Here is a 20,375-nt window from a genome sequence, read left to right on the forward strand (position 1 = left end):
GCACCAAATTGAGGAAGGCTAGTCTACACTGTCTCTCGGGGGTTTCAGACAGGGGTCTTTCCCAGCCCTCCTTAGAGATGCTAGGGATTAAACCTGGTACCTCTTCTGTGTTGTATCACTGAGCTATAGTGATGTATAACTGGCTGTTTGTGGTGAGTGCTGACAAGGGTTAAATGAAGTATGATAACTTCTGAAGGGCTGTTACTGTTCACTTTCACTGTTCCAAGTCACTATACAGAACTTCCTTGTGTAGGTGGGGCAGTATAACAGCACCATGTGTTGTAAACAAAAATTGCCCTTTTCCCTTATCGGGTATCCAAGAGCCCATATAGAGTCCTTACAAAGGTAGGAGAAAATAACAGAGGCCAACCAGAGAATACTGAGAAGCAAAGCAGCTAGTAAGCCTGATCTTTATTGATCTGTTGCAACAGGGTCCTCACTCACCACACACAGGAGGGAGAAGGAACCCAGAACAATGGAGCACAAGGCTTTATATAGACTTTTGAAATTGCCACCCTGTAGATCAAGACTATGTCAGGAGTGCTCTGATGGTGTTTCCTGCTTGGCAGGGGGTTGGACTGCTTAGCAGGGGGTTGGTCTCTTCCAACTCTATGATTCTATGATTCTATGATTCTATGATTCACCCCCAGAAACATCATACATACATCACAGAAGGGGTGTAACTTAAGACCACCACCCCCATACATCATACCTACATCTCAGAAAAGGCGGTCTAAAATAAAAATTTGAATGTTATTTTTTTCTGTTTGCCAGGTTATCTGATTGCCTTTCCTAATAGTCTATCACCCATTATCTGACTGCCTTTCCTGATAGTCTTTCACCCATTAAAATGCTGATTACTCAATTCCTGAGACAATCGGAAGGCTCCCTGACCCCCCTCCCTCCTTGCAGGGAAAATATGTGGTCAGTTTGGGAATCAAAATGGCTTCAGGTCGGTCTTTCTGTGCTGATCTATGTATGTGCTTGGTTGGTACATTTATGAATATTACCATATATCTAAGACCTCAACATTCCTATCACACATGAAAAACGATCAACCAAATTGCTAGAACCAGTACTTGTTTCCCCGCTGTAGCAAAATGCTTCTTAAGGGAAGAGGAAATAGCCCCCTTGATTTCTGCAGCACTGGAGTTTTAGTTTACTAAGATAAGTCCTTGAAATATTTCTTGCACAGGATGACAATGCACAATGCTTGTTTCCAATCTGGTGGGCAAGTGCCTGCACTGGATCCTGTCTCAAGTGGCATCTCTCTGTTTGTATATGACTTGTTTCTGCAACTCCCCTCCAGGATGTAGTACTGTGATCAAAGCATGCCACTCATGGCTTGGGATATACAGCTGCTCACCACTGTGATGTGCATTCTGAATAGACCTCCTCCCCTGCTAGTACCATTAAAGTTCAGAAGAGATTTATGATCAGTGTCAAGCAACTCTTCCTTCAATTGAACCTGGAAAATAAAAGACAGTTTTCCACATTAGATGCTATTATTGATCCAAACATTCCACGAATCATAATGTCCTCTAATGATGACAATCAAGAACATTATTAGCAAATACAGAAGACTGAAATAGCATTTCATATGAGAACAGAGAGCTGTTAAACTCTATTTTGACATTGTTGAAAAGGAAAGGGGGGTGGGGAGAGACTCACAGGATTTTAGAACCCAGACAAAATTTATCAGTCATCTTAATCCCACAGAAAAATGTTCTGCTTTAGTTACACTTCTGATTAGCTGGGGCTTGGAGGAATGTTTGCTGATGTGTATTCACCTCTGTTGTATGAATTGCTCTGAAAGCAAACATTGTGTGCAGCATTAGGACATGTAAATAACTGTATTAAGGTCAGAGAGATGTACTTAGAAGCTGTAAGAGAGCCTGAAGTAAAACAAAAGTGATACAGCAGATGGATTATGTTAGCAAACACCAATCCATACCTGTTTACTACTGTAGATAGGCTTTCAGGCAACACTAGATTTCACAGTTAAAAGTGCCTAAGAATGCCATTCTTCCATTGTGCAGTCATTAAAATGCATTGAAGTGAATCTCTTTCCTGGCATTTTTCCCATTTAATCTTCTACGCTTGCAGAAATAGCCTCTTTCCATTTTCTTGAAGTGCATCATGTGAAATGTGAACCACACAGAGCCTGAATATTTGTTAATGGCTTTTTGTGTGTGGGTGCATTAACTGATGATAAAACAAGCAAGAATTTTTTTCACTCACTTCTTTAGCTGATGCTATATATGCACAGGAGGGGGCTGGGGAATCTTCTTGTTTTTCTGTGCAACCTGAAAATAACTAAAACAAAGCTATAGCAATTTTCTTGCTCCTTAACTTGCTGAGGACTGGACAAGTTATGGTCTTCATTTTCCACATACTGTTATTTTAAATTAGGCATGTAATGCCTTTTAAGAGTAGATTAGATGCTACCCTGCAAAATGTCTGTACTACATAATTGGACAGTCAAGATGTCTGATTGCAGAAAATAATACTGTACACAGACCTACATGTAACAGAGGAGAGAATAAAGCTTTAGTCCTGTGAATGTGTTCATTTTGGTGTAGAAAGGAATGTACAGCTGTAAGTGAGGGAAGGATAGAAGATTGGAATTGTGCCTGCTGGTGCCTCCCATTCCATTATGTGTTCAAGGTACAATCTATACTCTTCATTTTTATAGGCTACCTGTGCTTTGGTGGGCACGTGCAGGTATTTGTGAAGACAGCATCTTGAACATGTGAAGGCTGACAAAAGTGTGATCCCAATCCCCGTGCCGTTTGTTCATTACCACATTTTTTGCCCCATAGGGCACACCGGCCCATAAGGCGCACCTAGTTTTTTGGGGGGGAAATAAAGAAAAAGAAATTATTCCCACCCCCAGGCGCGAGGCTGGGGCGGGGGAAGCCCGAGCTTCCCCCAACCCCAGCCCCCAGAACAGGCAGCTCTGCGCAAGCTGTGGGAGCCTTCCCGCGGCTTGCATGGAGCTACCCGAAGCCCCACGCGACTGCTCAGCGCGCCAGGGCTTCGGGATAAGAAGCAACGCTGCGCAAGCCAGGGGAGGGCTCCCGCGGCTTGCGCAGAGGTACCCGAAGTCCCAGCGCGACTGCTCAGGGCGCCGGGGCTTCAGGGTGCAGGCAGCTCTGCGCAAGCCGGGGGAGCCCGGGGGGGGGGTACTCCCATGGGCTCCCACGGCTTGCGGATAGCTTCCTGAAGCCTGGAGAGGGAGAGGGGTCAGTGCGCACCGACCCCTCTCGCTCTCCAGGCTTCAGCGAAAGCCTGCATTCGCCCCATAGGACGCACACACATTTCCCCTTCATTTTTGGAGGGGGAAAAGTGCGTCCTATAGGACGAAAAATACGGTAATACTAATATGAACTTATGGAACACAGGTGGCACTGGGGTCTAAACCACTGAGCCTCTTGGACTTACTGATCAGAAAGTCAGTGATTTGAATCTCCGCGACGCGGTGAGCTCCCATTGCTCTGCCCCAGCTCCTGCCAACCTAGCACTTTGAAAGCACACCAGTGCAAGTAGATAAGTAGGTACCACTGCAACAGGAATGTAAACAGTGTTTCCTTGCGCTCTGGCTTCTGTCACAGTGTCCCGTTGCAGCAGAAGCAGTTTAGTCATGCTGGCCACATGACCCGGAAAGCTGTGGACAAACGCCAGCTCCCTCGGCCTGAAGCGAGATGATTGCCACAACCCCATTGTCGCCTTTGACGGAACTTAACTGTCCAGGGGTCCTTTACCTTTCTTTTTCTTTTTCTTTTTCTTTTACCTGATATGAACTTGTACTAATATGAACATCTGCATCTTGCTTCTCTTCCAAAAGATGAATCAAATGAACATATAATTCTGCTCTTACATATAATTCTGCAGAGGAAGGGTCACTGCACACAGTCTGTGTTTTGTCTCCGAGAGTGGATCCAACCATATACACGTTTGTTGATTTAATGGAAGCAGATATAGATATGGTTCAAATTTTAAAATGGTCACCTAGGGTTGTATTCCCCCTCCCCTCAGGGCCTGTTTAACCCCTCTGTTGGTAGAATGGTGCATAGAGAAATGACTTTGCAGACTGGGCTGTACAGCTCACGATGGCCAGCAGCCATTTCTGAATCTGCCGTGTATCACCATGGGAAATGGCTGCCCAGAATTGCCATATTTCAAAAAGTAAAAACCAGGACACCCCAAAAGTTGTTGAGCTTTTCAATTGACTTGCCAAAGACCCAGGAAAAGTGTCACCTTTCAGACCCCCCCCCGACGTCAACTTTGCCTTTGAAATCTTGATAGTGTCCAGGGAAATCTGGACTTACGGCAGCTCTAGCTTTCCATGCATTCTGTACCAGAAGAATTACGGTATGTGGAAGGGATGGCAGAAATGCAACCATTTGATGGGCGGAGGGAGGGAATAGCATCCTGGCACTCATTTCTGTTGTGTGACCTGGGTCCTAGAAGCATTGTTGTTGTTGTTTAGTCGTTTAGTCGTGTCCAACTCTTTGTGACCCCATGGACCAGAGCATGCCAGGCACTCCTGTCTTCCACTGCCTCCCGCAATTTGGTCAAACTCATGTTTGTAGCTTCGAGAACACTGTCCAACCATCTCATCCTCTGTCGTCCCCTTCTCCTTGTGCCCTCCATTTTTCCCAACATCAGGGTCTTTTCCAGGGAGTCTTCTCTTCTCATGAGGTGGCTAAAGTATTGGAGCCTCAGCTTCAGGATCTGTCCTTCCAGTGAGCACTCAGGGCTGATTTCCTTAAGAATGGATAGGTTTGATCTTCTTGCAGTCCATGGGACTCTCAAGAGTCTCCTCCAGCACCATAATTGAAAAGCATCAATTATTCGGCGATCAGCCTTCTTTATGGTCCAGCTCTCACTTCCATACATCACTACTGGGAAAACCATGGCTTTCACTATACGGACCTTTGTTGGCAAGGTGATGTCTCTGCTTTTTAAGATGCTGTCTAGGTTTGCCTAAAAGCATTAATGGTGTATTATCTCGAGGACTTCCTTTTATCAGATTTATTGATTGCATAGGAGAAGAGGTGCTTGCTTTCAGTTTGGAAGGCCACATTCCTCAAAGAGGTGCATATTGGGGTGTAAATAATCCGTTTCCCCCTTGGACAGCAAGCCTGTCAAACATGTCTCTCTTAAGCCGTTGTGCCGCTTGCCTCTGTCGACTGGCTAATGCACCCCTGGCTTTTGGTGCCCTTGTCCTTTTCAGTATTCCAAAGGCACACTCACTGCAGCAACATAGGCCAGTGTCACTCTTATTACCTTTACCTGTTTTATCTTTTGTGAAATTGAGCCTTTAGCCAGAATTGTCTGAGCTGCTTCTCCAGCAATTGGTTACCTGTGAGACTCCTCGAGCTCATTTCACTCAAGTAATTTGATTCCCCCATGCTTATGAAGATTGCTTTTTTGCTGAAGGCCATCGTGGAAGAGAAGAGACCCGTACCGTTATAAGCAATAACACAGCTCCAAGATAAAACAGTGAAAATGGTTGGAAAGCTGGGGTTGCATTCTAGCTCGTGTCACTCATACCCTGTCGGTGAATAGCCTTGCCTTTTGCATTAGCTGTCATGATAAGGTAGCCCCTGGTTCGTTTTATCACCTGCCCTGCTTTCTAAAAATCTGGTTCAAATGGTGCAGTAACTCTCTGGACATTGAACAGCTTCTTATCTTTCTGCAGGGTATTGGAAGAAGCTCTGCAATTCCCAAATACCGTGCTTTTCGCTCTATAAGGCGCACCAGACCACAAGACGCACCTAGTTTTTGGAGGAGGAAAACAAGGGGGGGGGAATCTGAATCCCAGAAGCCAGAACAGCAAGAGGGATCGCTCCACAGTGAAAGCAGCAGTCCCTCTTGCTGTTCTGGTTTCTGGGATAGCTGCGCAGCCTGCATTCACTCCATAGGACGCACACACATTTCCCCTTACTTTTTAGGAGGGAAAAGTGAGTCTTATAGAGCAAAAAATACGGTAGTTACTGGATTTGAACCAGATCCATGGTGGTGGAGGCCATGCTTTGGTATGCAGAAGGTGTCGGATTGAATCCTTGACATCTCCAGGAAAAAGATTCTTACCTGAAACCCGGAGAGCTACCTCCAGTCACTGTAGGCAAATCTGAGCTATATAAATAGGCAACATGATTGTTGGTGTGTGTGTGTGTTTGTATTGCTTTATCAGAGCTTCCAGCAAGGACACGAAGGTGTAAATATTAGCATTTTAAAGGTGAATCATTCCTGCTGGAAGAAAAATGTTTCTTTTGAAAATAGGCTATGCATAAACAATCATATATTTTAGTTGGCTGAAATACTGTTTTGGCACTGTTGGCTGAAACACTGTTCATTATAATTTATGATCAAGATGCCATAGAAGAGTAAGTTAGGGAAACAATGCACTGCAGAGGCCGTTGCTAAAGGGGTTATGATATTAATTTAAACTCATCTATAAATGGTGGGTATATATTGGATATGCAGTTCATTTAAAAAAAATCTTTTCCATGGATACAGCCATGCAATTTCCATCTAAAATAATGAGCCATGCATATAGAGCTAGGACAGAATTGGATCAATCAATCTTTCAACTATACCTTCTGTTCTGTATTCTCTATTAAAAAGGCATACAGGAACTTCTGCAGTACTACAATTCCCAGCAGACTCTGTAAGGCACGCAGGAAATAAAAGGATCAAGGAAATATAGTAGCAGCCAGGGGAAAGAACTAGAGATTAGAAGAAATGTGTTTCTAGTAAGCACAGGAATGGCTAGAGATCAGAACTGTTGGAGGAATAAAAAGCTTTAAAGCAACCATCTAAAAAGTGATTTCATTGTTAGACGAACATCAAACTTGTCCTATTCTTATACAGTCTGCCAAATTGGCATTTTCCCCTCAAAGCCAAATTATTATTATTATTTAAAGGGGGATGATTAAATATTTTCATCCATTCAAATTATATTTCAAAATGGTTCCTATACAGTAGCTCATATTGCCGTGCTTTGTTTTCTTATTGCCAAGGCTGAACATAATCTTAGAATGTTTAAGTCTTATCTGTTCTAAGAGAAATTATTTCTAAGCTAGGTATTTTCAAGTTTGCTTGTTGGCTAAGGAGGTAATTGTTTGGGTAATTAGCCAACATTTCCTAACTTTGAACTGAATTCATGTAAAAAAACCTTAGATCCGTGCTATCTAGCAGCTGTAGTTCAGGAAAATCGGCTTACCATGCACAGTCCTTGCAAAGTTTTCAGGAGAGTTGCCGCTCAGCAAAGTTATTTGCTTTTATCTGGAAAGCTCAGATCTTGGAAAGCTTTCCAATGAAATTATTTGGGAAATTTCACGTGGGCCAGAACAAAGCAAAGCCATGAGATCAGATTCTGAGGCTAGACCAAAGAGATCAGCCTCAAATTGGATACGTCTCATTCAAAGCAAGGCAATAAAGCAAGGAATAAAATGTCACTTTGGGATCTTACTTTGAGAATTAATCTGTAGCATAACCTTTCTATCTTGCAAACCCAGCTTTTGTCAGGAACCATCAGCAGTATCAGTATTAATGTTTTGTTTCTTTGTATGTCAATGACCTGCTATACAGCAGATGGAAGCAACCTTAGAATAATTTTTAGCAATAACACATTTGGAATTAATTAATCTAGAGCTAGCTACTAATGATGGCGAGGAAAGATAAGAACCAATTTTAAAGTATGTACTGCACTTCCTAATTATTTCCATAATATCCAAAGGATGAAAGGATCCAGATGGAAGGGGCCAAAAGGAGCACAGTACATTATATCCTATGACTTGGGATAGGAAAGGTTTCTGCCTAAGAGAATTGGATTTGAGATTTGAGATGCGCTGACATAATTGGGGTGCATGATACCTACCAGAACAATGAATCGGAATAATTGCGGCCCCATCATTTTCTTCCAGCGTACATTGACATATACATACAGAGTTCTGGGTTCATGATGCAACTATGAACTTGCATCACTTCCTGCTGTGTGAGCCTGAGCCTGAGCCTAGAGCTCTCTCATACACATTGACCCTGATGCACAACTTGGAAACTTTTACTTCCGCGGCCTCAGTTTTGTGGGATATTAGCAATTGGGGAACTGCAGTGTATTTAACTTCTAGTTGATATACACCACATGCCAAAACTATAGTTTGAAGACTGTGCATGCTGACCAGAGAATATCCATAGTACCCAGAGAATCTACTAAATTAAGTCAAGGATTATTCATTATTCAAGGATTGTTGGAGACTATGCATAATGACCAGGAAATGTGCACATTTGGAAGGATTATGTGCACATTCTTGTATTTTACACACACAAAAACATTTAAATTACCGGTACTCTCTCTGAGTATGCATTCATGTTCCCTTTGGATTGTGGCTCTGCTAATTCGAATTGTCTAGAATAAATAAAAGGTATAGCTGGCAACTGTTTTATGAATTTGCTTTAAGCATCCTGTACACCCTGTAACCACATATAATTATTAAGTTATAATGCATATTTCTCTTCTCTCCACAGGGTTGTTGTTTTTGTTTTTAATCCCTTACTATGGTCATATCCTAACTCAACATTGTCTCTCTTAATTCTTCATCTCCTGTATTTCCATTCTGTGGTTTGCTGTTCCTCAGGCTCTGGTCCTCTTTGACCAGCAAACCAAGGTTGCAATCCTGTAATTTCTTATTTGAGAGAAAATGCGATAGAATGCATTGGGACTAACTTCTGAGTGAACATGCATTGACTTGCACTGTAACTAGCTTTTAAACAAAGACAGAGTTGTAGATGTCAGATAAATCTGCTGTCAAAATGGGTCAACTCACTTACAAATAAAGGTTTGCTCTTAAATCAGGAAAGGTTATCCCAAAGCTTATCTGAACATATATGCATAAAATATTTGCATCAAGTTATGCTGTTATGTTTAAAGATTGTAGCTGCATGGATAAAAACTATTTCTTCTATTTCTTTCTTTGCTTAGGTTTTCCAAACGAGCCAGCTGCAATCATTGCACTTACCACAATCAAGGAATGGTTAAGCAAGAATTATCATGAGGTATGGCTATAGATATAAGTTCAAAATCTTTCATGCTGAGCTTTGCATTTTCTTGGAAACCATGAGATTGAATAGTTGCACTGATTCCTGAATTGTGGGGGTAGTATATAAAATGAATCCTGATGTCACTGTGTGTTACTTAGCCAGACAACAGAATGTCCATATTTTTAAACTATTACCTGGCTTGTAAACTATTTCTAGCAGTGTGAAAGGGTACAAATTGCCCTCCAAGGTTTTTGCTCACTATTTTGTCATGTATATAAAAAGCAATGTAAGACTTGGTAGTTCTGAATCTCTTGTCAGCTATGATTGGGAATGTTGAAGACTGACTCAATAACACTTAGAATTTGCCACTATGTGCTGGGATCTATGTTGGTAAGGTTTGCAGTTAGCATTTCACCTTTTTCCCTTATGAGTCATGGAATTTTGTTGTGGATAGAACAGATCTGCATATAGAACTGCATATAGAAAGCATCCTTTGCCGATATAAGTTTTGGTTTATATACTATGTTGTATGACTGTTTCGCTTGAGCAAGAATTCGTGCATAAGCAGTAAGAGGAAAACTGCCAGGATCAGTTTGAGATATTTTGGTCCCAGAGGCAAACCACAAAATGGCATCCCCCTTCCTGCTAGGGAAGAAGGGGTGAGTGAAGATCTGCCTCAATAACAAGTGGGGAATAAAGATCTGCTGCCCCTGTGGTTCCTGAGACCCGAGGAGGTTGCCTCCCCTGGGTGGGCTGGCTCTGAAAACTGTTATAGACTCTACCTACTGTGGCATTGTGCAATTGATTGCATAAGCAGTTGCCAACTAGCGTTTGGGGCTATTTTTCTTTGGCTCATAGTTCATGAATTCAGGGATGTAAGGAGGCCATGATTTCTGTCCTGTCCTGTTTCTGTTCTGCTGCAGCTCAGCTTCTGCTAAAACTTGTTTTTTGTCTTGCTCTTTGCAGTGGCTGAAGCGAATATAATTAATTATGTAATTTATTACATAATCAATTTGGAAGGGCAACGTCAAAAGCAATGCAGAAAATAGCCTAACATTTGTGAACTGGATAAACAAACATATAGTGCTTGTATTTGCTTGCATAATTTCTGTTGCTGACCTCCGACAAACATTCAGATTGTGGCCATTTCCAAACTCATTTTTGATTCTGACAAAATTCTCCATCATCCATATTTCGGAGCAAACCATTTTTTAAGCACATGCAAATAGTCTTAGAACAATAGGACAATAATTAAAGAAAACCTGGTACTCCACTGCTCAAATAAAACTTAAGGGGGACTAATTGCTCCCCTTGGATAGCTAAGAGAAAGTAAGTGAGACTATCTAACTGTAAAAAGTGACTGACAGCCATATCTACTCAGAAGTCAGTCCTGTTGAATTCAATTGAGTTTACTCCCAGGCAACTGGGGTGAGGATTACAGCCAGAGTTAATTCTTTAATCATCAGGATAACTGTTTTGGCTCATACACGCATACACCCCTCAGGATTTCAAAGCTGGTCAGCTATAATCCTGAACACATTTACTAAGACAGTATGTTCTGTTTATTTCCATGGGAGTTCAAGCACATGTATTTAGGATTGAATGAACAATCCATACAAATTAGCAAGCACCTCTCCAAAGTCTCTTATTCTGATATAGCACAAAAGTTACTGCATGCTAAATGCAGAACTCAGCATGGTGGAAACAATTTATGCACTTCCATTAGGAGGAAGACCACAGCAGCAGCATTGACTAAAGCTGATCTACACCAGGTTCCCTTGAGAAACACACATAGTAAATAATGACTCGTATCCAGTTGTTCTTTACGAATTGCTCTGATCTGGTATTGAAATACAGTCCTTAGTGGAACTAATTTCTGGCCATGTTTTACACTGAAGTCTGCTGACTTGCAGCTAGAGGGTAAATCGAGTTTGAGGTTAGTAAATGGCAATATATTGTAAGTGTAGAAATCCTTTGCATTGAGTTCACAAGAATGGCAATAGTCAGCAGTACCAGGCTAATTCACTGCAGCCTCCTAGGTTATCTCCTTGGTAAACTACATTTTCACATTTTACAAAACACTCTGAGGGTTTAATAGAATCCTTCAGATCACAGAATAGAATTGGGCCTTGTCCTGTAGGAAATTACCCTCTAGAAATGCGTTCAAGAAAAGCACATTAAGCCCCTCAAATGGATAGAATGCTGTTTTTGGTGCTCATTTGACAAAGTTAGAGATACTACCACTTGTTTGCTCATTATAATATTACAAAGAAACGGCAGCTTTTCTAGCTAATGGTGTCAGTTTCCCATTCCTTGGTAGAAATATTTGCGGTTCACCGTGCTGAAGTTTTTATCACTTCTGTTTCAAAGTTGTGTTCTGTGTAAAAGACGTTCTGCCAGTGGCCTGGTCTTGACAGTGTTGAGAAGGACTTAATGAAATTAGTAGTTTTGACTAACGCCACATTTTCCTTGTGCTCTAAGTTTTGTTTAGTTTCTTGGTTAGTATTATTATCTTCTGCTGATTTTATTTTCTAACCGGATACTTTGTTTAATGCTTACTTAGCACCAGTGGTATAGTAGAAGCTGTACAGAACATTGAACTGACACAGTCCCAGCCCTGCGGGCTTACATATTGAGTTATTCATCTTTTATTGTTCACTGGTGGCACAGCAAATTATTTGTGACAGGCCTCTGCTCAGAAAAGGACATCATCTCTATGAGGAAGACTTCTAATCAGTTTGCCTCCAGAGCAGATGAGCAGAAATACTGATTATTATTATTATTATTATTATTATTATTATTATTATTACTATTACTATTATTATTATTTTAATGAGAAGGAAGCTTTGGGTGTCCTTAAGTGTTCTTCCTGTGTAGCATTATATAACACCATTTACTTACTTACTTACTTACTTACTTACTTACTTACTTACTGGCACATTTATTTATTTAAGCATGTGCATCAAATCACAGTATAGTGAAATGTTTCATGAAACATATAAATGTCCTATCATGAATGACTTTTGGAAAAATGAGGGCTTTGGCTCCACTGCAGCAGGGGCTGAGCCCCACATACCACATTTTGAATTGATTGAGGCAGCTAAATCCGATGGCTGATCCAAAGTGTTCAAAGACGCAGGATATTTTTTGGCCAGGATGCATCATTTATGAAAATTAATGCAGAGTACAAAGCACAGATAGGCTTTTCATGTTCTTTACAGATTTTGGAAATGTAAAAACAAATTTAATCACCTCATAAAAATGGCCAGATTGGTAGTCACTTCCCTATAATGAAGAACACTAATATACATGGGTAGATTAGGGTCATTTTGTGACTGCAAAGTACACATACTTCTGAGATCTCTCTTATACATGGCGATAAGAGCTGGATAGTTTCACAAAATCAGCCTACTCTTTTTGTATTATTTATTGCAAGTCTCCTGTTTTTAGGGATTGCTTATGAGCAAGCCGGTCCTTTTGGCTGAAATAAACCTTTATTTATTTATTTTCCATGTTACATCTATCAGCAGGGAACCTCATCTTCACTTTCTATATTTCCTCATTTTAGCAAGGTTGGTTAAGCATTCTCAAGGTAAAAAACAAACAAAAAAACCCTTGCATAATAGATTACTGTTTTTTCTTAACAAAGCATAAACCTTTGCTTAGGTTGTGTGTTTGGAAAATAAGAAACAATACTGTTCAAGATCTAGGGTAAGAGAGTTTGCTAGTTTTAGTGAGTGTTAGAAATGAATAAATGGTAAAATTTATATAATATTTGGAGTATTGAAAGGAAGATACAGGCTAAGCTTCTTTTCCAGGCTGGGAAAGAAGTCTTTAAGAATGGAAGCTGGTCATTAACCCATCAATGTAAACCAGGGCAAGAGATTCTCTGGTAGTGGGCAGAGAGGGGAGTTCCCATTGTTACCATGAGCTGAGAAAGGTTTAGAACATATTTGGGAAGGAGCAGGGTGGAGCTGGAACTCCAGGCAAAGGCCATGCACGACAGAACCATCTTGGGAGGCTGGAACAGAGGCATGGAGACATCATGCAGGATGCCTTGGGCTGCAATGCTGTGCTGCTGTGGGGAACAAGTAGTTCTTGAGATGTAATGCTCAGAACTCTCTCCAAAGTTAGACCCAGAGGTGTAAATATGTGCAGAATAAATGCTACATCTTAAAGACACTGGTCTCTGTTGTGCCTTGGTTTCCCAACAGAAACACAAGCCTGGGTAAGCACCTGGATCTCCTGGTGTCTTGCTACCCCTTGCAGAGACTGTGAGTGGCATGCAATCTTTGTAAGAATATTTTCAGCATGATCTTAATTTAAGGACTTTGCCGATCCTTCCCAATGGCATTGGAGTATTCTATTTTAGTCACTTTTGGCATGTAAGGATCCTTAGATTATCAACACTATATTCCCTTTTTAAAACATTCTCTTCGGGTAGCTCAAAATTAGCTGCTTTCTATTTCTATATTCTAATTAAAGTAGTAATCACAGGCTGCTGATTGAAATGAAAATCAGCCATCACCCTACTGTCATCTAGCTTAAGTCAATAATGGGGAAAGTAGGCTTTTCATCTTTACACAAAAATACAATGATTCACTCACGCTATGGCACTCCTATTGGGCTTCCTTCATAGAGAATTAGCTCTTCTCCCCAATGGCTAAACTGAAATATTCCACCAGACAAATCACATTCACAAATGCTAAAGAAGCACCAGAGGAATGTATTCCCCCCCCCCCTTATGAGATCTCAAGACTGAACCTACCTTCATTCAGTAATCTTTTTTGTGCCTCTTTAATTATGACATATCTATTAAAAGTAGAAAAGATGCACAATACCCACTCTCTTAGGAGGATGTGTAAGTATTTACATTGGCTCACGTCTGTCAGGACTCAATGAGCCCTGCTTGGAGGATAACTCTATCAACAGCAAACAAACTCTGGAGCCCAGACAACTTGGGATTCTTTTGTTCCTCATCTCTCATTTGTGTTGTCACAGTACCAGGAGGAACTGTGGGACGCGGGTGGCGCTGTGAGTTAAACCACACAGCCTAGGACTTGCCAATCAGAAGGTCGGCGGTTCGAATCCCTGCGACGGGGTGAGCTCCCATTGCTCAGTCCCAGCTCCTGCCAATCTAGCAGTTCAAAAGCACGTCAAAGTGCATGTAGATAAATAGGTACCGCTCCGGCGGGAAGATGAACAGTGTTTCCGCGTGCTGCTCTGGTTTCACCAGAAGTGGCTAAGTCATGCTGGCCACATGACCTGGAAAAACTGTCTGTGGACAAACGTCGGCTCCCTCAGCCAGTAAAGTAAGATGAGTGCTGCAACCCCAGAGTCGTTTGCGACTAGACTTAACTGCCAGGGGTCCTTTACCTTTACCTTTACCTTTAATTCTGAAACCACACGCAGCATATCACACTCAGATTCCCAGGTGATGCTGGGAGGACAATTTTGTAAGCCAAAACTAAGATAATTAATTCACTTGTAATTCAAAATACTTCACAGGGAATTATAAACTCTTTTCTGTATCACTGTTCAGAAAAATAATAATTGTTGATGCCATTGTGTGATACTCACCTCCCCTGAGGCTTCTAAAGAGCAAGAAGCCAGTCGGTACATCTCTGTAAAGCTTTGTGTATGATGAATGTACTATTGTAAGTAATGACCTAATTCTACATAATTGCTAATTAGTGCCACTAAAACAAAGCTCTTTGCTGTATGGGTTCTTGGATATTTACGTTTCCCATCTCACAGTTGACACCTTCCACGATATGTTTTATTTTGTAGGACTAAGTAGGCAACTGTTCCTTGAATATCAGAGAAAACAAAGCTTCTATTTGAAACCAGAGTATAATTGTTGTTATGCTTGCTTCAGGGTGTCAGTGGCTCCGCTGTTGCAGTAATGCATACTCAAGATATTTCAGAATAAAGAAAATATTAGTGAAATCTTAGTGAAGATGGACCACTGATGTATCTGACTCAGTAGTGAGGCAGTTCCTGTGTTTCCAGTAATTTCCCCTTTAGATCAGCAGACTGGCTGGTTAATGCTGTGAAGCAATTCCAGAGTGCCCATCCCTAACTGCTACAGTAAGGTTACCAGATTCTTTTCAATGAATCCAGGGACAATTTTCAACTTCAATGGATTTTGTATGGGGACTGATTTGTATATCCGGGGACTGTCCCTGGGAAACAGGGACGTCTGGTAACCTTATGCTACAGGGGAGTCAGCAGATGGCCTCTACCTGCTTAAGCATACACAGCAGGGTACCTATAACCTACATTTTATCTGCAGCCACCACGTACCCTGTCTCCTCAGATTTCAAAACCAGTTGTGAGGAAGTGGTTGTGCTGCTTGTGCAGAAGTTTAACATATGGCTGGAGCCTACAGACAACCGCCTATAAGTAAGTTTCATCATCAGTTCAGTTTTAACAGCAGCCATTTGCTTCCACCCATACTATCCAGAGCTGGTCACCACATCGGGAGGTTTAAGGGGTCATTATACATTTGTATTTATATTTATGCCACAGTTTATCGTTTTAAATTTCACACTTTTGGTGGTAGGGCAGTCATAGCTTGTGATTTTGTACTGCTGAATTGTTTGGTGTGCCCAATTCAGGTTACTTGGTCAGTTGCCCTTTTGCCATCTCGCTTTGGCATCTGTGCCACCTTCTTGGACCCATACTTTCTTTTCTCAAGCTTTCTACCTTGTTGTCTGAGCTCAATTTTCCCTTCATCACACTCTTCCAAGCTCTTTCCATTTTAGCAGCAAAGTGACTGAAAACTCCTGCGGATCTGATAGTTAAGACCAATTCTCTTGTGTGTCCAGTGACTTAAGACTATATTCAGAGTTACAGGTTGCTTAATTTTTTTGCTGTGGAGTGGGGAGGGATTACATTTGGGTGCAATGTGTGAATGTGTCCACAAAAGTTTCTTTGGTTTGCAAATGTGCCCACATGTCTAAAAAGGTTGGCAACCCCAGCTCTGAGTTCTCATTGGCTGACTCAGCAAGATAGTTGTCATTAGAAGTTCAATAATTCAGTGGTTTTTTGCCTTCTAGCTGAAGAAAAAGTAGTGGAATAATGTTTTTCAGGTGCTCACTACACTAGCATTCATCTGCTTACAGGTAGAGGAAGACTGAAATTCTTTGTTGTGAATTAATACTAATGATAATAAGCAATTACTTTCAAGATTTCATATGACTGTTTTCTAAACGGCAAGTTAATATGAGCAGCTAGAATGTATGAGCAGCTTAAGTACTGCATAAAGATTGACACACTAGTAACAAGGCGCTTTTAGCTGATGACTATATATATATATGGATGCGGGTGGTGCTGTGGGTTAAACCACAGAGCCTAGGACTTGCCGATCAGAAGGTCGGCGGTTCGAATCCCCGCGACGAGGTGAGCTCCCATTGCTCAGTCCCTGCTCCTGCCAACCTAGCAGTTTGAAAGCACGTCAAAGTGCAAGTAGATAAATAGGTACCGCTCCAGCTGGAAGGTAAACGGCGTTTCCATGCGCCCGGAAGCTGTATGCTGGCTCCCTCGGCCAATAAAGTGAGATGAGCGCCGCAACCCCAGAGTCGGTCACGACTGGACCTAATGGTACCTTTACCTTTATATATATAGAGAGAGAGAGAGGGGGGGGGGAGGGAGAGATTAAGGCAAAGACACATGACTGTGTCCCACTTACTTTGGTTCTGAGTGAAATCATTATAGAGTCTTTTATTCAAAGTGTCTTCTTTCATAAGAAAGGTGGTTTAATTCTTGCCAGAATCCAGCATTTCAAGATACAGAAGGAAATGTATGATTCTGACATTCAGTAGTTAAGGTGATAACAGTCAAATATTCCATAGATTAGATATTAGACGAAGTTTCAGAGAAGGTTAAAGATGTCTGTCCAGCTGATATGAAATGACAGAGCTGGCGTTATGAATGCTATAACTGAAAATTGGTAAAAGTTCAAGGGATGGTTGTCTTGGAGCCAGAAGAGAGGCACCTGAGGCAAAACTAAAAATGCAATGCTATGGTTAATAGAATTTGAAAATGAAGTACTGGAGATTTATAATGACAATGTGTTTATTGTTGTCAACCAGCTGATCGGTAAAACCAGCAGGTAGCTATGGAAGGTGTTCAGGCTAGATGGCATATGGATGACAGACAAACTTTGGCTTCAGATTCATTTCCAGGACACCCAATTTTGGCTGATTTGGACTACACAGTGCTATATGGTTGAGAACCTCAGTACCTGAAGGAATGTGTTCTTCCTTTTTGTACTTAAGGTAAAGGTAAAGGTAAAGGTACCCCTGCCCATACGGGCCAGTCGTGACCAACTCTAGGGTTGTGCGCCCATCTCACTTAAGAGGCCGGGAGCCAGCGCTGTCCGGAGACACTTCCGGGTCACATGGCCAGCGTGACGAAGCTGCTCTGGCGAGCCAGCACCAGCGCAGCACACGGAAACGCCGTTTACCTTCCCGCTATAAAGCGGTACCTATTTATCTACTTGCACTTAGGGGTGCTTTCGAACTGCTAGGTGGGCAGGAGCTGGGACTGAAAGACAGGAGCTCACCCTGCCGACCATGCGATCGGCAAGCCCTAGGCACTGAGGTTTTACCCACAGCGCCACCCGTGTCCCCTCTTTGTACTTACATGCACCTTAAGACAGGGATGTGGAGCCTGAGACCCTCCAGATATTACTGGACTAAACTCCCATCATCCCTGACTTTTGTGTTTTTATATTGTATGTTGTGAACTGCCCTGAGATCTAGGATGAAGGGTGGTAAAAGGAAGGAAGGAAGGAAGGAAGGAAGGAAGGAAGGAAGGAAGGAAGGAAGTTGTCATTCTAATTGGGGTGGAAGAGGGTTCTGGCCCAGCAACATTTGGAGGGCCACTGGTTCCCCGTTCCTGCTTTAATATTATCAGAGACCCTTCTCCAAATCCTGGTTCAATGGATGGCTACAAGAAAGAAGGCCTTTTTAGTGATGGCCCCCCAATTGTGGAATGGTCTCCCTAGAGCAATATGGGAAAGTAGTAATGAGACTATTGTGATTTGCAGGGTACAGAGTAGAGGTAAATACTGAAAAAATTGGCTGGAGTAGTCTAGGGATGCCCTCAGAAACCTGGAAGAATTGTTTGTTTTTGCGGGGCACCCGAAGCTTAGGAGATACTTGTGGGGAGAAATGTGTTATGGTTACCAAGAGGACAAAGTTAAACTCTTCCCCAGTGCTTTTTTTTCTTAAAAAACGGGGTTTAGGGGTACTCTCATTTTGACTCAAGAAAATCACCATTTTATAGTTCAAATTGTGAAAAATAAGTACAGTAAATGGACAAAAGTGCAAAGATTCGCAAAATGTTTAGGGGTATGTGTGTCCCCAGAAAAAAAGCACTGTTCTTACCTATGAAAACTGAAAATAGTGTCTCTCAAAACGTTTCTCTCTGCAGACCTCCTGAAAATTGCTCAGTAGAGACTATTTAATAAACGTGTTTTTCTTCAGCACCAGCATCGTTGTCAAAACCAGCAGAAAAAATTGGGTCCTAACCAGGTATCTGCAACAGTCATATTTTTAAGGGGGAAACCTGTGGACTGTATTATAAAAATCACAAGCTCTAGGCCAGGGCTTCTTTATCCCTTTTGGTAAACCAAGCCCTGGTTAAAACAGCCTCCATCTTTGTGGTCAGGTAACATAAATCGGACATGTACAGTACTTGACAGGGCCTAGTACAGAAAGTCTGTCATGGTAAGCAACCATTAATCATTTACTGTGGTTGAGCCTCTTCTGCTCTCACACACAGATGATACAAACCACAGTCCCTAGGTTAGTGTTATATACCTGGTCTGGGGTCATGGTTTATTCTGCTGCCACCAAACAATGACCAGTAAACCAACAAAAACAAAACCTCTTGTCTACAGATTGTGGGTTTTGGGGAGGAAAATACGCTATGTCAGGGTTTATGGTTTGTTGCTTTCCAGTATGAGCAGGTAATAGCAAAGTGTATGGATTCGGCACAGTCAGGGTAAACAATTAGCCATGGTTTACTGTGGCATTCGAATGAGGCCTGAGAGAAAAATTGATCTAATCATCAATAAGCATGGTGCCTAACATTTCCAATTTTGATTCAATATTGCAGTCTTCTTCAGTGGCGTATAAATGGCAACTAGTGCTGATTGTATCAGTTTCTCTCTGTCTTGCAGTGAGAGCTTTATTTTATTAACAACATGTTGAACGTTTTGGTTTGGATTTTAAATGCTTTTTATGTACCAGTAATAAGAAATGTGTGAATAAAATGTTGCACTTTATTTGTTCCTTACTTCTCTGTGGTGTCTTAATGAATGCAATGACATATGATTGAACAGGTTATGAAATGTCAGCTAGGTATAAATGTATATCAAGTACTGGTTTGTACTGCTTGGCAGCCCCTAAGTTTCTATCACTAATATGGGTCAGATTTGATAGGCATGCTTAAAGTGGAGGCCACCTCATTTTATTTGATAAGGAAATTTCAGACAAGTGCAAGAATTAGCAAAACTGGGTCACTTTTCCATTTCAGTTCCGCTGGCATGTTGCCGCACAACAGTGCTTTCCATTAATAATGAAGACATTTTAGAGACATAATATTAGCAGTCAGTTGACTTTATTTAATTGGCATGCTATTGTATTCCCATAAATTCTGTCAGGAACTGCTGTGAAAGGCTTTGAAGGTTTGCGAAAGAAAAAGCAGCGAGGCCCTTAAGAAAGAAGTTATTTTAAGCTAAAGGTTTTAAGATTCCAGGTTTCGTGCATCTGGCTGAGAATTAACTAAAATGCTTTGAGTTTTTTATGTGTGTCCCCCCCCCACTCTCAAGAATGCCAGTGTAATGAGCCTATTAAGTTGTCTCTGTGGGAACAAAGCATAAGCTCTGGCAGGACTGGGCCAAGGTACTGAACATTTCAAATGATATGAATTTGAATGACTTAATGACACATCCTTTTATTTATGGATTTTATCCAGTGCTCCACTTCACGACTCAGGATAATGACGCTGACAATTAGTTTAAGAGATAAACTCTATGTGTTACTGAGCCATGACTGGTAATTATTGGATTTTTTGTTTTCCCAAAAAACTAGTTCCTAAAAGTGAATGCCTCTCTCTGCTCTTATAATGAAAGCTCTAGGTTGAAAGAAGGTGAATGGTGTTTTCAGCTAATGGTTGATGAGGGAGATGGGGGCTTGGGGGCCACAAAATTACTCCTCAAGCAGATGGAACTTTTCACTTTCAAGTAATTGTAGCGAAATCAGATATGTGTGTTACTTGTTAGAAGTTTGCATTGACAGGATTCAGGCAAC

The 20,375-nt window shown here is 41.6% G+C and overlaps 1 protein-coding gene across 4 annotated transcripts in view; it reads left to right on the plus strand.

The window, feature by feature from the left end:
- Positions 1–20,375, plus strand: part of MACROD2 (mono-ADP ribosylhydrolase 2) — a 997,401-nt gene that overhangs the window by 605,417 nt on the left and 371,609 nt on the right. For all 4 annotated transcript variants that reach the window (XM_081857242.1, XM_081857241.1, XM_081857240.1 and 1 more), the window contains exon 8: positions 8,993–9,066. In XM_081857242.1, the coding sequence (XP_081713368.1) occupies positions 8,993–9,066 (74 nt within the window). The remainder of the gene's footprint in view (positions 1–8,992; positions 9,067–20,375) is intronic.

Source organism: Podarcis erhardii (genome assembly GCF_964252035.2).
Source record: "Podarcis erhardii genome assembly, chromosome: 3".
NCBI classification, from domain to species: Eukaryota; Metazoa; Chordata; class Lepidosauria; order Squamata; family Lacertidae; genus Podarcis; species Podarcis erhardii.